Source organism: Rutilus rutilus (genome assembly GCF_951802725.1).
Source record: "Rutilus rutilus genome assembly, chromosome: 1".
NCBI classification, from domain to species: domain Eukaryota; kingdom Metazoa; phylum Chordata; class Actinopteri; order Cypriniformes; family Leuciscidae; genus Rutilus; species Rutilus rutilus.
Window position 1 is genome coordinate 46,628,414 of NC_140209.1, and position 19,026 is coordinate 46,647,439.

The window sequence follows — 19,026 nt, forward strand, 5'->3', positions numbered from 1 at the left end:
GCCACATATTCAGGTCATATTATATTAATTATATTATTTAATTTATAATTACTTACCCTAACTATGGATTAGCAAGAAGAATGGCACTTCAAATATTACAACAGATAAAGCAAACCAAAGTACTGAAAAGTACAAAAACCATTATTGTCATATTTATTCACATTTGCCCACCAAAGATCGAATCATTAATCATTATAGCCTACACAAATTCAGAGGCTTCTAAAGGCAGGCTCCCCAGGCAGCGCAATCTTTCTTTTAAAATTAAATTCAGCTCCATATCTAATGCTCAATCTCAGATAAAATCAAAGTGATGCAGTTTCTCAGGTGAATGAATTGGCCTTTACAAAGGGCATTGCAGCACTGGCTGTTGCTAATGCACTGTTTGGCTCCTCTGTCCACGGCAGCATCAGTTAATGGGTTTGGAGGGCTCCAGCCAAGAGATATGACTCAAGATGAATTTACAAAACAGACAGAACAGGCTTTAAATAGAAACATTGCCATTGATCACTGGATGTCACCAGTGTTTGCAGAAGCAAGACTTTGATAAGTCAGTGTGGAGACCACAAGTTTAACAGCGTGGCATATGAGGTCAGTGCCAAGTTGCAAGAAAAGCTTTAGAACTATGTGAAAAGTTAGCTTCATATTTGTAATGCAGTGAATTTTAATGCTAAATCCATCCATCCATAAAGTGTGTATACATATATATACAGTGCTATGCATAAGTGAATACACCCATGCTAAAGTTGACTAAAAAGAGGAATAAAAAATCATATTTGGGAAATTGAACTTTTAAAAAATTAGGAAAAATCCAACCTTTAAGGACACCAATTTTCTTTGTGAATGAATAATGTATCGTAAATAAATAAATGTTCTTCCTTAAAATACATGGTGCATAAGTGAGTACACCCCTATGTTAAATTCCCATAGAGGCAGGCAGATTTTTATTTTTAAGTATTTTTTTTTATTTTTTTTTAGGATACTATGCATCCTGATAAAGTTCCCTTGGCCTTTGGAATTAAAATAGCCCCACATCATCACATAGCATTCACCATACCTAGAGATTGGCATGGTTTTATTTCAGTTAGCCTAAAAGCTAGTTTGATTTGCATTGAGAGATGATCTTATGGAAAGTACCCCATGCCAATCTCTAGGTATGGTGAAGGCTATGTGATGATGTGGGGCTATTTTAATTCCAAAGGCCAAGGGAACTTTATCAGGATGCATAGTATCCTAAATTTTTTTTTTTTTTTAAATACTTAAAAATAAAAATCTGCCTGCCTCTATGGGAATTTAACATAGGGGTGTACTCACTTATGCACCCTGTATTTTAAGGAAGAACATTTATTTATTTACGATACATTATTCATTCACAAAGAAAATTGGTGTCCTTAAAGGTTGGATTTTTCCTAATTTTTTTAATTAAGGCATTAAGTTCAATTTCCAAAATATGATTTTTTATTCCTCTTTTTAGTCAACTTTAGAATGGGTGTATTCACTTATGCATTGCACTGTATATACACATACATACATATATACATATATATATATATATATATATATATATATATATATATATATATATATATGACCCTTTCCAAAAAAAATTAATATAATGGAAAAGTTTATTTATTTCCATAATTCCATTCAAAACGTTAAACTTCCACAGATTATAGATTCAGGGCCCACAACTTAAACGATTTCAAGTATTTAGTTGTTTATTTGTACATAATTTGGGCTTCCAACTCATAAAACCCACGAAAACAGGATTTCAAACAATTTGAATATTACATGAAATCACACAGTAATTACACAGTGATACCATGGTCATTGAACCAGGTTTTGGTTATTTTGGCAGTGTGGGCAGGTGCAAATCCTGCTGAAAAATAAATAAATATATATATATATATACAGTGGGGAGAACAAGTGTTTGATACACTGCCGATTTTGCTGGTTTTCCCACTTACAAAGCATGTAGAAGTCTGTCATTTTATGTACTCTTCAACTGTGAGTGATGGAATATAAAACAAAAATCCAGAAAATCACATTGTATGATTTTTAAGTAATTAAGTTGCATTTTATTGCATGACATAAGTATTTGATACATCAGAAAAGCAGAACTTAATTTTTGGTACAGAAACCTTTGTTTGCAATTACAGAGATCATACGTTTCCTGTAGTTCTTGGCCAGGTTTGCACACACTGCAGCAGGGATTTTGGCCCACTCCTCCATATAGACCTCCTCCAGATCCTTCAGGTTTCGGGGCTGTCGCTGGGCAATAAGGACTTTCAGCTCCCTCCAAAGATTTTCTATTGGGTTCATGTCTGGAGACTGGCTAGGCCACTCCAGGACCTTGAGATGCTTCTTACGGAGCCACTCCTTAGTTGCCCTGGCTGTGTGTTTCGGTCGTTGTCATGCTGGAAGACCCAGCCACGACCCATCTTCATTGCTCTTACTGAGGGAAGGAGGTTGTTGGCCAAGATCTTGCGATACATGGCCTCATCCATCCTCCCCTCAATATGGTGCAGTCGTCCTGTCCCCTTTGCAGAAAAACATCCCCAAAGAATGATGTTTCCACCTCCATGCTACACAGCTGGGATGGTGTTCTTGTGGTTGTACTCATCCTTCTTCTTCCTCCAAACACGGCGAGTGGAGTTTAGACCAAAAAGCTCTATTTTTGTCTCATCAGACCACATGACCTTCTCCCATTCCTCCTCTGGATCATCCAGATGGTCATTGGCAAACTTCAGACGGGCCTGGACATGCGCTGGCTTGAGCAGGGGGACCTTGCATGCGCTGCAGGATTTTAATCCATGACGGCGTAGTGTGTTACTAATGGTTTTCTTTGAGACTGTGGTCCAAGCTCTGTTCAGGTCATTGACCAGGTCCTGCCATGTAGTTCTGGGCTGATCCCTCACCTTCCTCATGATCATTGATGCCCCACGAGGTGAGATCTTGCATGGTGCCCCAGACCGAAGGAGATTGACCGTCATCTTGAACTTCTTCCATTTTCTAATAATTGCGCCAACAAGTTGTTGCCTTCTCACCAAGCTGCTTGCCTATTGTCCTGTTGCCCATCACAGCCTTGTGCAAGTCTACAATTTTATCCCCGATGTCCTTACACAGCTCTCTGGTCTTGGCCATTGTGGAGAGGTTGGAGTCTGTTTGATTGAGTGTGTGTCTTTTATACAGGTAACGAGTTCAAACAGGTTTTTTTCACACTTTGTTATGCTGCCTTATGTTAAATCTACACTCCATAATTACAAAACAAAACAAAAAAAGATCTGTGATAACTTTGCAAATGTATTAAAAAGGAAAAACTGAAATAAGTACATTGAATAAGTTTAACTCACTACTTAGTTAAAGCACCTCTACAGCCTCAAGTCTTTTTGGGTATGATGTGACAAGCTTTGCACATATGCATTTGGTGATTTTCCGCCATTCTTTTCTTCAGATCCTCTCAAGCTTTGTCAGGTTGGATGAGGTTGTTCCAAACTTCTTCCATTAGGGATTACATGCTTCTGTCAACCTTCAATGCAGCAGAATAACTTTTTTTTGTCTTCGTCAGATCTGTGTCTTAATAAAATCCTGTCTCTAAGCTCAGAGGGTTTCTTTGGTTTGGTTTTTGCTCTGATATGCAATTTCAGCTTTTAGACCTTTTACTGAGAGGTGTGTGCCTTTCCAAATCATACCCATTCAGTTGTATACTATTTGCCATTAACTCCACTTAAAGTGTTTTATTTTGAATACATTTGCAAAGTTATCAGAAATCTGTTTTTGCTTTGTCATTATGGTGTATGGAGTGTAGATTGATGTTAGACAAATAATTAAAGTAGTTTAACATAAGGCAGTAAAATAATAAAATGTTAAAAAATGAATACATCTGAAATGCATTTGAAAGCCTGTGTGTGTGTGTATACATATACATATATATATATAAAATAAAAGCACCTCAAGCACATTTAGAGAAATGAGACTTGGCAGGAAATTATCACCTGGGAGGTATTGAGCATGCTGATACAAACATACTGTCAAGGCAAGACTTGCATGTCAGACAGAGATAAATATTTATACCAAGACTAAACCACCTTGCTTCTCTGGTTGGTCAACTCACTAGCTGTTAAGCTACATCAGCATGATTACATGGGCTTCCATCTAGATTCTAGAAGCTTTCAGTGGTGACAATCACCACCTACTGGCAAAAGCAGAACACTGACACATCCGTGAGTGAATTAAGAATGGGAGGATGCACTTCTGATGACTGTCAATAACTAAAACTTGTATATTCACAAGCATCTCAAACCACAGTAGTCAACATTTGAAGTGGACCAAAAAAAGTTAATCAAAGTTGTCCTAAGACAAGAACAGGCAGTGTTCAAAATTCATGTTATAACTTTGATGAAAGGTTTTGATCCACTTCAAATGTTGACTACTGTAGTTATTTACCCTGCATTTTTAAGATAGTTACATTTCCTATGAATGCAGAAACCCGTGCTGATTAGGAACCAGATGTTAGCTGCGGTTACGCATAAACTAATTTTGGGCAAAGGTGGAAACTATTTGAGGTGGAATGCACCCATTTGGTAAAATTATAACACACGCCCTTAATTAGAACAAGCTAAAGAATAAATTAATGTTCCCAGAAACATGAAGAACATAATTCACTTAAAGCAAGAACAGAAAGACAGGGTTGTCAGAGCCAAGCACATTCTTTATTAAGTGTACAAAAACAAATGAAAAACAAGGTAAGTGCAAAAATTTAGTGCCTTGATATCAGACCTACGAGAAGCATGGCTTCGGCCATCTAGAAACCTACAGAAGAGGAAGGCACCAGACAGATGCTTGTCACAGTATTTAGAGTGCACATTTTTTCAAAACTGATATGAATGAGAGAGAGAGAGAGAGAGAGAGCAAATTTACTATCACATGTGAATATACTGGATTTATGAAAGAGCTGATCATACAGATATAATGAAGAGAAGCACAGGCATGTCTTATCCGACATCATGAGCTGTAAATTCAAGAGGTCTCCGATGGTTTGACCAACACTGTGTAAACGGTAAGACAGTTTAGGAGAATGTTCGCGGAGACAGACATACACACACACACTTTAGCATAAAAACGTCACAGAGAGTATGTAGTCTTATTGGATAAAAAGAAAAACCTTGGTAAATATTACATGACTGAAAAGGAAGAATAATGTGGGTTGTTTTTTTTGCAAAAGGCATGCACAAACACACACACACACACACACACACACACACACACACACACACACCTGATCACGGTCAGAGGAGTGAGAATATAACAACGGTGCAGAATGAATTCTTGGAAATTATCAGCTCCACAAAGGCAGAAGAGAGGGACACCAAAGAATCACATACTAAACTAACAGATTTATACTCAATACCAAGCCATCCTGTGTTGAAAGATCAAAATGCTCTATTTCCTGAAATAGAAGATCTAAATGTAAATTTAGCATGAAAATCTTCTAAAATACAGCAAAACCAGCCTCAAACTGAATTTGAAGGCAGTTCGAACCATGTTTCTGGACTAATCAACAAGAACTGAGCTCGGACAGAGTACAAATCAGTTAATCAAACCAGTAAAGTTGTGCTAAATCTAAGTGTTCTACATGAGTCACGTGTAAGGAAGACCAATCGTGAATGTACCTGTGTAAAGGGAACAGGGATGGTGTGGCGGCCAAACAGCCGTGTGAACGCAAACTAGCTCCTAATGCAAAGTGAACTTTCCAGCAGAGTGAACCATGACCTTAAGGCAGATACTAAAGCCTCTGAGCTTGTGTTGCCAGGAAAAAGCAAAAAAGGCACCAGCTAAGAGACACCCGGGAGCCAGCAGGCCGCTTTGGAACGTCTGGTCTAACACTGCCTGCCAAATCATCCCAAGCCATCCCTGTGCACACACTAAAGCTGCGAAACATACACGCAATCCACCTACACACATGCAAAAACACAACATCATCCTCAGCCAACCGAGGGCCAGAGCCCTTAGGAAAAACGTCTTTTTCCCCCCTCTCTTCTCCTCCTCGCTTTCCACTCACAGGATGGTACACTTTTTCTTTTTCTTCTCTCCATCCTTTTTGCCCTGGTCACTGGTAGGCTTGTCCTCAGAGAAGCTAGAGAAGGTGGTGTCTGCGGTAATCGGTTCCCTCAGGGCAAGGAACCAACGGCCTTCGCTCAGGTAGGACAAAGTACCCAACTCCATCTCGACCTGGGTGCCCTCCTTGCCCTCTTTCTGCAGAGCCAGGATATCCAGCAGATCCAAACCGGTCTGAACCGCCTCCACGCCAGCGGAGCAGCCTAATGTGACATGGGCACGGCTACCCCCTGGGAGAGACTCGGCACTGGGCAGGAGGGCCGGAGGAACGCCTTCCTTGTCCGCTCCCTCGGGCCACAGCTTCATCTGGGTTTCTGTCAAAGCCACACGGGCCCCAAACGTACGAGGGGTCACTATGAGGGCAGTGACTGAGAGCTCATCAGACTTGCTAAACGATTCTTTGACCACCTGCAAGAAAAATGATGGTCAAATAAGTACTGTATATTTTGGTAGGACTTTACAACAGTTCAATTTGTTAACATGAATGCAGTTGGTTTCATGAACTAACAATGAATAACAATTTTACAGCTTTTATTAATCTAGTCATTCACACATGTATCTATTTGTATACACTGACACATTTACTTTTTTTTTTCTTTCACCAATGGTGTTTGCATTTGTTTCCCCATACTTGCATATGTATTACTTACTAACTCATCTTAAACAGTTTATTTCACTTATGTGTTATATATACACTTATTTTCTGTACAGCACTGTGGTCAAATATTGCTCTGCTCATTTGTGCTTTATAAATTAATGAAATTACAAAGGTGTTAAATTATTAGCTACCATTCTTTTCTACTGTACATCAAAATCTTTTAATGATTGATTCCAACTGTAATATTTTATTGTAAAAAAACAAGTATAGACTTCAAATATTCATCCAGAGTATTAGTTAATGGCTATAATGAAAATATTATTATTAAGTTGAGATCTTCCAAAAACACACCTGTGCACTTATTACATTTGCACTACATATGAAACATGGAGGAAGAAGGCTTGTGTGAAAAACTGACCTGTAGCTCTGCATACTCTTTTGCCCCCTCTGCTTTGCCATAGTCACAGAACTTTGTAGTGCAGTGGAGGGGCAGTGCATTCTGGAAGTACTGCTCAAGATCCACCTCTTTCTCTGCCTCACCAGTAACTGGGAAACCAAAAACAAAATCAGCAACATATCGACAAGCACACAAACTCTGAGAAGAATCATTTGTATGCGTTTACACAGGCAACTCACATTCACTGATGTGTTCTTTGAAGGCTTCCAATGTGTCCAGAGTCTTGAGAAAGTCCATGGTTGCACACTTAATTCGCTCCTCTTCCTCTGGAAGCAGGAACCAGCCAAAGAAGAAAGGCAGCTCCGGCTCTTTCTGCTGGGTCTCGGCCTCTTTTGGAAGCTCGGCTTGAACCCCATCATCCTCTGGTTGTGGTACCTTATCCTCTCCTCCTTCTGTCTTAGTCTCCTCACCTTTCTTGGATTCTTCTGGCTTGGCTTCATTCACAGCAGTGGGTTTGGACTCTGCCTCTTTAGCAGGCTCCTCCTCTTTCTTAGGCTCTACCTCTTTCACAGCTTCTTCCTCCTGCTTCTCGGGCTCAGAATTCACTTGAACCTGTGGCTCCTCAGATTTCTTCTGCTGTTCTGGCTGAGGGACTTTCTCCGATGACTCGGCAGCTGGGGTTTCCTCGGGAGATTTCGCTGGAGCCAGCTCGGGTTCAGACAGTTTGGCAGGAGGTGCTTCAGATTCCGTCGCTTTCTCTTTTTCTGGCAATTCCCCAGCAGAATGCTCCATCTCAGAGGCCGCTTCTGGAGGACCTGCTGCTTCTGAAGGTGCCTGAGCCACCTCTCCAGACTTGGGCTCCGGTTTCTCCTCTTGCTGCACTGCCCCTTCCTGTGTCTCAGCAACAGCCTCTGGAACTTCCTGATTCTGTTCAGCTTCCATTGCTTCACAGCAGGCCGCTACTAAAAAACAAGACAAGTTTGCAATAGTGAGTGTGAATGCATTTTTAAGGGAGACCACAAACAAGATGAATTACATGATCAGAACTCCATGCAAATGTTAACAAAGGGTTAAAATGACAGGCAGCTCCAGGAACGCTTGGTAAAGATTAACAGAAACTCACTGCAAACCTGTCTTCCAATTGCCCCAAAATGCAAAGCAATATACACCTGAACATGGTAGTTGAAACGACAACTTCTTTAGACTCTTCACAGCACGTAGGCTCTTGGAAATTTCAATTTTACTACCCACAACTGCATATTTCAGTTCTGCAACCTCTGTACGGAGTCCAGCTCTTGTCCTTCCAAGCAAATCCGAAAACCACTGCTCAGTTTAGACCAGTGCACATTCGAATTCATATGAAATAAAACACCACAGTGCATTTCTTGTGAAATTTGAGCAGCCATCAGACTGCCAATGCAAGAGCTGCTTTTTCTCTGGCTTACACATTACTCTGCTTTTTATCCATATTTCTCTTCGTCTCGCATCTTTAACTCTTTTAAAGAGGCCCAAAGAAACCCACAAAAACTGTATGCTGGAAGACTTCCGTCTCAATGATGCACCGTCATATAGCGGTCATCTAAATTAGTAGCTGCTAGATTTCAGACTCAGAGTAATAAGCAGAAGTACAGCTGTAGTCCAGATACATGAAACCGAGTCATCCGATGTCAAATTACATGCTTTTATTGTGAAACCAGTTGTCATCATCTTCTGGAGAAAATACATCTGTTCCCCATTTTAAATGGAACTATGCAAATCTTAAGAGCTTAATCAAATGACAACCCTATCAGCCAGGCAACACCATTCACATCTCATGGGTTCAAAAGGCACCCGTTACTTACACTAAATAACACGAACTCTTCAATGCAGAGGCTGGATTTAAAAAAGCAAGGCTTTAATTTAACCTTGGCCACGGTCCAGATTCTGTTGAAAGTGTGTGAAAAGCAGAAGCAGGGGCCTGTTTTACAAGAGCCCAGCAGTGAACCATGAGACACAAACACCTGCACATAATTTGGGCCACTTCTTTGTGGCTGTGCCTAAATATCAACTGTGCTGCCTACTTAGACAGTATTTCTAGGACGCAAACACATTCTGACTCATTTCAATGTGTCTCATTCCCAAAATGCTGTCTAGGTAGGCAGCTCACTGGATTTTGATACGCAGCCTTTGTGTGATCAAATTAGATTCGGGCACGCCACCTAATCTATGGAAGACAAAGAAAACCCAAAACGCCCTAGATTCACTTAGACAGTAGCGACGAATCAAGCAGAGGCCACGCGACACACGCATATAACTGTACTTGATTTAACGACATTGAGCACACACATTTTAGATCACTTGGTGGCCAATTTGTGCGCCTATTCAAAAGAAACGCAAACTGCACTTCATTCAACGAATGTCTAAATCTACAGAAGCTTGTAAACGAATATGATGAAATAAGCGAACTCCGTTAATTAGCGGTAACAATGTAAAGCCAGGGATTCGGGGAGTGGCAGTGCCCGCCACGCTGCATGCAGACAAAACAAATCAGCGTGGCAATGCCTCGCGCAGCTGGAAAATAAAGCACACCACAAACAATATTTTTTTTTGTTACATCTAAACCCTTTGTTTTTTTCGTTTTGTATAAACTTAGATTTGCATATTCAAACTTATTGGTTGCAAATATGATAAACAAGATTAAAAATGTAATAGTCAGTGCACAGCGTAAATGCAACTCACTTGATTACAACGTTGGCAGATGTATGGAAAGCTGTCACTGTTTCCCGAGGCTAAAGGTCCAAAGCACCGTACAGCCAAATTCCACGTTTCTCCAGAGCGCTGCGCTGAAAACCCCCGCCTGGCCGAGCACTAGCAATAATCAGGAAACAAAACGGAAACCACTGGCACTTGAGCACGCTCCCTGCGTGCACGAGAGCGCGGACACGGAAGGGAGAGGCAGATAATACAGAGCAGAGGCAAATTTTAAGCGCGCTCCCGCTACTGCTGTGCACGTCACCAGCCGGAATTGGTACTTTTTTGTAATCTTACTGCTTATTTTTATGTCTCAAATTATCATATGGTTTAATTCCTACATTATTACAGTTCCATCTTAACTTTAATTTTATAACAATGACAAATCTTAACTCTAAATAGGCTAAATCTCTTAACCCCTGGTTTCACAGACAAGGTTTAAACTTAGTCCCAGACTAAAATGCATGTTTGAGCTGTCTTAACGGAAAGCGACTTACACTGGCATATCTTAAAATATGTCAGTGCCATTGTTTTGTCTCAAGATACACACCAGTAATGTTTTTTTTTTTTTTTCTTAGGCATGTTTATAAAGGCTACTTAAATGTCCTAATTGAACTAAGGCCTAATCCTGGCTTAATCTAAGCCGTCTAATACTGTTAGTAGAGGGTGCGAATCAATTATGTGTTGGGAGGGTCACATACAGGCCAGGACTGAGGGCCCCTGGGCTTGAGTTTATGTTTGGGCCCTACCTACACTATGAAGTCAACTAGAACATCGTTAAGGAGTAGCACAAAATACACAAAAATTAAAATATGCTTTGAGGTTCCTAAAACAATTAATATGCAACATGCCTTGCCTAGTCAAAGTTTAGAGGTAATATTAAACATTCATTAAATACAATAAAATACATGAGATTCTCTCTCTGGTGAAAGATCGAAACACTGAAATAGCCTAACACTGAGCAATAAAGCCAAAGAGGAACAGTATTTTTTAATGCACTGTGATATCTGTGTCCTCTTATGTCAGATTCTTAAATTGAATCAGAATTAAAATACACCTCAATCAGAATAAACCTACAACAACAGTAAAATGAACCTGATGAGGCAATTGGTGAGACAACAACAAACCACCACTTGCTCCACACACACATCAAGTATGAACTTGACTTCTGGCAGACTCAAAAGGAATATGAAGATTGTCAGATTATATTATAATGAATACATTCCAATACATTTTTCAAAGTATTAATTTCCATTGTGCATTTTTGAGGTTTTGGAAAGATTAAAAAAGCATCCATAGGCACCTATTATTCTTTGAATGTATGCTTACAAGCCTGTTGTACAAGAGCATACCTAGCAAAACTGAGTGCATGTTATGTCTTGCTGATGTCTGTGAGGGACGTGTGAAACGTATGAAGAGCAGCTGAATGGTTATGCGCTTTGACATAGCTCTGACAGGTTTTAGCAGTTAACAATCGCTGCTTCAGCTTATCATCGTAGAGTTCAGCACGAATGCAGATTGGCTGTGACCACTTTCTCACAAGCGTTTGTGGTGTGTTTACGTAACTAGCAGATGTAACCCACACAAATGTACTCTCTCACACAAACAATCTTGTCAGGGCATATACTTGTGTTAATTTTTGTTGAGCACATATGCAAAGTCAATACTGACTCAATAGATGGAGTGTAAACTTAATTAGAGGTCAAACCTAAACTCATTTGAATGATTTTCGTTCAGACATGTTTGGATTATGAGTATTTCTCTTTATCAGCAGAAGGTAACAGCACAAGTGTGTGTCTATAGCAAAACATTAACAGTATCTGGGCAACATCGCTTGGACACTGCATCACAAATATCAAACATTATTTGTTATAACTCTGAAACTGTGACAGTCTGTTTATGTAAAACTATGCAAAACATATTTTTAACATATGCAAACAAGCACAGAGAAGGCAGTCATAAAGTAATCCTTAACCAATGACACCCGAATGCAATCCAACACAATGTTCCTCAGGCAGATTTTATTCCACTAGTAAGGATGCATTAGTTCTGACTTGTCTTGGAGGTGGATTGCAGACATTTTATTCACATGGGTTTCTCTTCTTACTGGGTCACTCTGTGTCTTGCATCACGAAGAGCCTGCAGGGCGAGAAATTGAGTTGATTAAAATGAGTCAAATAATAGCAGAGAAACATGAAGAAATATGATATTAGAGCAACGGGATAGTCAAGAATCAGGTAACATGCAAAAAATGAAAACTGGTCAATGAATGCATGTAAATATTACAATTATCAGTTCATATTATGACAAAACAACTAGTATTGTTAAGAATTCTGTCACCGTGTACTAACTACGCACAACATGACAAGATTCCAGTGACGTAATGCGCGCAATGTAACATCAGAACAGCTGTTTTCCTGGCATCAAATTAAGATAAAGCTTTCGGAACTTTTTATTTTCATGACTTCTAAAATGCTTCTCCAAGCATAATCTTTGTCATTGCTTTCCTTACGGAAGTCAAGGTGGTTTTGTCATTTAATATAAGCTAATATTTCTTAGCTTCCATAATCAATCTCCTTTCATCCACTTTTAATGTTTAATATGCACAAGCCCTACGAGGCGAAAGACAAAATGTAGTGTGGCTTGACGGAGTTGCCTGACCATTTAAATGAGTGACTAACAGTGAGTAACACTTTCAAGGGAATGCTACAGGATAGACATTGCAGAATATTACTAACCAGACTTGCAAGGTGCGAGGCTTTAGGTGTGGTCACATTAGTGAAATTTCAGCAAAATTTTGCTGGTAAAAAAGGTCAGTTGTCCATTGTCAGTAGCAATGTATGAAGCATAGGCTCACACTTTCAAACCAAGCAGCTTTACAAACCAAGCGTGACCAATATAAACCCAATGCAAAATCTGCATAGTGGAAATCTCTTGTCCTTGCAAATTTTCTGATCGCATGGATTCTAATTGAAATGACTGGAATTTGCCTGCAAACATTTGCCGAAAAATGGTAAATGTGACCGCACCTTTAGTCAAACTGACAATAACTTCCATATTGGTCCTCTGTGACATACACAGAAACAATAGCGTGCATCCTGTGTGATTTAGAATCTCAGTCATTTTAATGTAGTTTGAAGGGGACTATAGAAAAGGCCGCGAGTGAGATGGATGGTTAGAGGGATGAGGGAGAGAGTGAGAGAGCAGGATAGGAATGTCTGTGTTGACCTTCTGGATGGCTTCGCTGGCAGAGTCGTCCTGCAGCAGTTTTGCCCGGTCCAGTGCTCTCTCAAAGTGTAACACACTGGCCTTGTAGTTACCCAGCTTCACTATGTAAGAGAGAAAGAGGATGTAAAGTGATCTAATCGCACAGCATGGCGTAGATCAAATATACATAACGACCACATTAACGTCCTATTGATTCTGAGCATTGAGGGAAATCAGATTATTCATGGTCACAGAGTGCATTAAACTGCTGACTTCCTGGGATTCTGGGCGATGTAGTTTGGACTCACATTCGGCCTGCGCCATGAGCACACTGGCATTGAGCTGCCATTTCTCATCAGTGATGTCATCCGCTGCCGTGAGCGAGCGGGAGCCATAGTCTCGTGCTTCGCCATAGCGCTTAAGCTCAAGGTAGCAGCGGCCGATCTCATGGAACAACCAGGCTTTCTCTAACCCGCCACATGCTAGAGGCACCTTCTCCTCCCAGCTATGCAAACACATACATAAACACACACAGAACAAAATGAAATGACTATTGCAATAGACTTGTCTGTGTACATCAACACCAAAGTAAACATTAATTAAAGGCAAATGCACTTACACTTCTATAGCTTGTTGGAACTTGCCAATCCGTGCGCACACACGGCCAATGTTGTCCAGAGCCCTGGATTTACTGTCCGTCAGGTCGCTATGACACGAAGCACAAACCAAACACACCTGATGAATAGTAGTTTATTAAGTCAAGTCACCTTCATTTATATAGCGCTTTTAACAATATGGATTGTTTCAAAGCAGCTTTACAGTGATAATATGAAATTACCGTAACAGATTGTTTAGCCTTTACAACCTCTCTAGGATAAAGTTATTGTCCGGCTAAAGTTAGGTTTGATTGATTGATTCACTTCCGTTACGAAGATCATTAGTTATTAACTTAGGGGCCGCTTACACGACACCGTTCTAACAGGAAAACCCTTAACGCACTCCGGCCGCCCACCCGCACAAAACAGTGCCTGGTGTCTCGAGATCGCACTCCCTGAAATAGGTTCAAAGGTGCAAACAATTATCCGTTATCTCTGCACAAACCTCAAAAACGCTAACGTGCACATGCACATTACGTGTTCAGCATAAGGTATGCGGTTTGAATATATATGTGTGTAGGCTTCTTTACAAATCAACCCTCAATAAACTACTTGTCTGGCCCTAAAAATGTATAATACAGAATTTTTTTGTCGCGTCTACGTAGCCACGCGAACCGGAATTATCCCGACAACATTTGATCTGTACCGAGGTAAAGAGAAGGGAAGGAGGCCTTCACAGGGGAGGGACTGGTTGACACTTCAGGACTGCGTTGTCATCGTGTCCAGGCGCAGGTCCTTCATCAGATCTGGATCCGGCCTGGATCCGGCGGACTGCGGTAAACCTCGGATAAACAGAGAGACTAATATTAGCATAGACTCCATCCTTCTTATTATGTAACAAGGTTCCGGCTGACCTAATCTATGCAGCCTAACATTGAATTATAGAAGTCTATAATGTGTTAGGTGTATGCTAGATCAAATTAACCAATTAACCAACCAAGAACAACAAAAGATAGTTTAGCTCTCATGAGCGCTTACCCTTTCTTGGCCAGCTCCAGATCTTTCTCATGATGAAGCAGAGCCTTGTCCATATTCCCAAGATCCATCAATGCATTGCCTACACAGAACATAAAAGACATTTTTTTGGTATCTCTGATTCTTGTGCTATTGATATTATATATTTAAAGTATTGGGCAGATGAGATTCCCAGACTCTACCAATGCAGCTGTGCAGGTTCCCAAACACTTCTCTCTTATTGGGCAGCATCTGCTCAGACCATTCCTTCACCACCTTCATGAGCTCACGGGCCTTCTTCAGGCCGCTTTCTGCATTGCCGGCACTCAAGGCTGCCAATTAAACAAATAATTCTCAATAAACCCAATAACATACAGTTTATCCAAATGCCAATCCAAATGCCATGCGATACCAGAGTGTTGCTAAGATTGTTTCTATGAGTCTATTGGATTTTTTGGCCTGTTTTATTTGTCCACCAGGCAAAAATCATGTGTCACCTAAAAAAATCTCTTAAGGTTTGGTAATTTTAGTAAAATTCCACAGAAGTCATTTTCAAATCAAGCAGTTTTCTGTTGGTCAACGTGGTGAACGTGACAAATGTGAATCTCTTGTGAAATTTGTTTCGCCCTGATGGGAAATTCCAGAATGTGTGGACTGGATTCCCATTAAAAAGACTGGATTTCTTCCACTAAAAACCGCTAAACAACAGTAAATCTGCAGCAGCTTTATAAAAGTAATAACACTTCTCAACAAGTAGATGAATTTGATGTATTGTTCATGTCCATGGCACAAATGGTACACAGTTATGTGCCAAAGTTTCATAATTATATTTAGGGGTTTGTTCAAATGTCCTTAGCAAGCACTATTAACTTATATTAATAACATTTAAATAATCAGCTGGTTGTGTTATGTATTTGGTCTGCTACATTGCTACAAACATTGTGGAGTGACCTAGAGAAAAATTAGGATCATAATTCCAACATTATCTCCAAGTTGTCGTATGTCAGTCACTCATCAGTTAGCTAATAATCTCTGATCACCAAAATGACAAGTTTTTTAACTCTACATCCTTGCTTCATTTAGTACATGCGGATTCATGAATATTTCAAATTAGCCCCGCCTCCAGTCACTCACACCAGCTCAGAAACCCACTCAGTCAACTTACTGAGGTAAACACTGCACAATGATATCGCTCTTGACTTTACGTCAGACACTTTTTTTTTTTTAAATCTTATTATGTAAAAATTAAGTATTTACTATAACTTTTGATCAATTTAATGCATCCTTTGTGAATGAATAGTGACCCCAAACTTTTGCTAAACGTCAGACAATTCAGATGTGCTTTATAGAGAGCTCATATAGTGGCTCCAAAAAAGCCACTGTTAAAAAATCATTAATTTCATTGGATTACATACAAAATACCAATCACAAAGTGTCACGTGAAATGCTAATGGTAGCCTAACTTTTGGAACAAACGATGAGACAAAAGAAAAAAAGGAAGCTAGGACGGATGAACACACTTTGGAGTAGTTTTTGTTGTCTTTGAGGGAGGTCTCAGCGTCTTTCAGCGCGCTCTCTGCATCACCTAATTTCACATAACACCTGGATCTGGCGACCAGACAGTTCGTATCATCCGGCTATAAACTTAAAGCCTGTTGGATAGCAGAGAAGACGCGTATAAAATGTTAAATAAAGCAATCAGTTTTATTTCGTCTGAACGTAAGCAATGCGATATGTGTTTAGCATAGTAGTTATTAGCTCACCATGGAAAAGCACTCGATAGCTTTGACATGATACTCGCCCTTCCTAAACAGCTGTTGACCTTCAGCCATATAACGTTAGTTGTTAAAGGTAGCGTTAGTTCTCTTTAGCACTTGTTTTTCCTTGTTATCAGACATTTTAATCGCGTATTCTAAGCAGAATTATATCAAAACCTTTCAGTACACAATCAATAAGAGCGACCAATAGCGTCTGGCTGCAGCCTTGCTCTTCCTCTGCCAGTGACGTCACATGCAACTGACACCTGTTCTCCGCTTCCTGTGACTTGCAATCAACACAAATTAACTGGAAATATGGTTTCAGCAGTTCATTCGCATTGTATTGACGCTGTTAAAGTACTTACGTGCTATAACCGAAATTTTCCCCAAAAAGTTATATTTTGCAGCTTGCGTTCATCTAAATATTATTTATTTGGCATTCAAGTAGGCAGACGGTATTAATATAACAGCAAAGCTAATGACCATCAAGGATACGAAGGAACTATCAGGTCTATACAATAAAAATAAATACAAATAATAATAATAATATGCAATTTTTTTCTTTTTATTGTAAATGTCATTTGTACAGGTGCTGGTCATAAAATTAGAATATCATCAAAAAGTTGATTTATTTCAAGAATTCAACTTAACAGGTGAAACTAATATATTATATAGACTCATTACATGCAAAGTGAAATATTTTAACTCAAGCCTTTATTTGTTATAACTTTGATGATTATGGCTTACAGCTTATGAAAGCCACGAAATCAAAATCCCAGAAAATTAGAATATTACATGAAATCACACAGTAATTACACAGTGATACCATGGCCATTGAACCAGGTTTTGGTTCTTTTGGCAGTGTGGGCAGGTGCAAATCCTGCTGGAAAATGAAGGAAGCATGAAGTGCTCTGAATGTCCTGGTAGACGGCTGCGTTGACTCTGGATTTAATAAAGCACAGTGGACCAAAGTCCTCTTTTCTGATGAGAGCAAATTTTGCATCTCATTTGGAAACCAAGGTCCCAGAGTCTGGAGGAAGAATGGAGAGGCACACAATCCAAGATGCTTGAAGTCCAGTGTGAAGTTTCCACAGTCTGTGTTGTTTTGGGGAGCCATGTCATCGGCTGGTGTTGGTCCACTGTGCTGTCCACTCAACGCAGCCGTCTACCAGGACATTTTCAGAGCACTTCATGCTTCCTTCAGCAGACAAGCTTTATGGAGATGATGACTTCATTTTCCAGCAGGATTTGTACCTGCCCACACTGCCAAAAGAACCAAAATAAATCAACTTTTTGATGAGATTCTAATTTTATGACCAGCACATTTAACAAACGTGTACAAATAGACAATATAAAAAAATAGTACAATATAAAGAAAACCCTTTATACCCCTTCCACATTTAAAAATAAAAGACACATAGGCACATTATTCACTTTCCTTTGCTGCATTTTTTTTATTTTTTATTGAATACAAAATCTGAATACAACAAAATGGCACAAAACAGTTATAATACAAAGAAAATACAGGCGTGGAAAGCTCAACACAAGAAAAAAAAATTATAAAATGTTATTGCACTTAGATTTTTCATTTTAGAGAGGGCATCTGAGAAGTATTTTAGTTTGTTTCTGAATATATTAAACAAAAGGAGGGGATTTAAAAACATTTATACATTTATGTATAAAGTATTTTGCCAAGAATATAATGTTATTAATCAAATCAAATAACCTACAACAATCATTGGTTATCCCATACATTATATTTTGTGAGGTGAAGGTGAAACCGTTATTCACCACATCTTTTTCTATCAGCCAGTCCTGTGATGTTCTCCAAAGGGATTTAGAGAAGTTACATGAAAAAATATATGTTCTGTATCTTCAGAGAGACATTTACAGAGATGACAAGGCACATTTTCAAAATTAAATTTTAATTTTCTTAAAATTTAATTTTAGGGGGGGGGGGGGGGGGGGGTCTTAAATAAGCTGTTCTAAATTATTTTACAGTATCTTTATCAAATGTATGGTTAATTTATTTCTTAAAATTTGACATGGGTAGCAAGCTTGGATGAAATTAGATTTTTTCATTTTTTTTTCAAATTTGTGTGCACTGGCAGGCCACAATCAAAATTTGAAAAACTAGTTTGCACTAACAATTCAATATCACCAACATATAGCAACGGAAGGACTGTCGTAATTTTTGAGTATGATAAGGAACCCTTCATTAACCTTTTTATACAAGAGGGTATTGCATTCTTCTTTGATCCTTAGCTGTCATCTGGGGGAGAACGACCTCACAACCAGTATGCTGCTGTGGGTGCCGCAGGATTTCGAACTCGTTCGATCACTTGTCTCCATGCTTTTCGGTCTGTGGCGACTACTCTTGCCTGCTGTGGGTCAAGCCGCTGGTTCTTCAGATCTTCATTGATTTGCTTGAGCCATGTTTTGTTGGGTGAAGTGCGCTGGATTCTCCACTGGGTTGGTCGTTTCCTGGAGAGGAGTTGGTCTGGTATTCGATTTGCATCCACTCTGCACACGTGTCCAAACCATCTCAGCCGTCGTTGTTGTATCTGCTCTTTGATGGCTGGTTGTTGGCATCTGGCTCGGATTGCGTCGTTG

The 19,026-nt window shown here is 39.6% G+C and overlaps 2 protein-coding genes across 2 annotated transcripts; both read right to left on the bottom strand.

The window, feature by feature from the left end:
• Positions 1–4,687: 4,687 nt before the first annotated feature.
• On the bottom strand, positions 4,688–10,099 carry cnp (2'',3''-cyclic nucleotide 3'' phosphodiesterase). Its single transcript, XM_084413879.1, has 4 exons — positions 9,828–10,099; positions 7,349–8,071; positions 7,131–7,258; positions 4,688–6,522 (listed from the first exon to the last, which is right to left on the bottom strand). The coding sequence occupies exons 2-4, from the start codon at positions 8,049–8,051 to the stop codon at positions 6,055–6,057; spliced, it is 1,299 nt and encodes a 432-aa protein (XP_084270005.1). The 5' UTR covers positions 8,052–8,071; positions 9,828–10,099; the 3' UTR covers positions 4,688–6,054.
• A 1,485-nt stretch (positions 10,100–11,584) lies between these two features.
• odad4 (outer dynein arm docking complex subunit 4) lies at positions 11,585–16,620 on the bottom strand. The gene is given in 12 exon segments (XM_084431937.1): positions 11,585–11,978; positions 13,068–13,168; positions 13,355–13,551; positions 13,666–13,752; positions 14,349–14,395; positions 14,478–14,484; positions 14,681–14,759; positions 14,860–14,988; positions 16,177–16,180; positions 16,183–16,293; positions 16,297–16,308; positions 16,420–16,620. Coding segments are annotated over 12 exon segments (879 nt in total). The 5' UTR covers positions 16,489–16,620; the 3' UTR covers positions 11,585–11,942.
• Positions 16,621–19,026: the final 2,406 nt, after the last annotated feature.

Bases quoted from the DNA above. Each gene is read 5' to 3' on its own strand.
- cnp (XM_084413879.1), bottom strand. From the start codon at position 8,051: ATGGAAGCTGAACAGAATCAGGAAGTTCCAGAGGCTGTTGCTGAGACA. The intron at 7,259-7,348 runs GTGAGTTGCCTG...TTGGTTTCCCAG, and splicing joins CAAAGAACACATCAGTGAAT to TTACTGGTGAGGCAGAGAAA. The intron at 6,523-7,130 runs GTCAGTTTTTCA...TTTTTCTTGCAG, and splicing joins AAGAGTATGCAGAGCTACAG to GTGGTCAAAGAATCGTTTAG.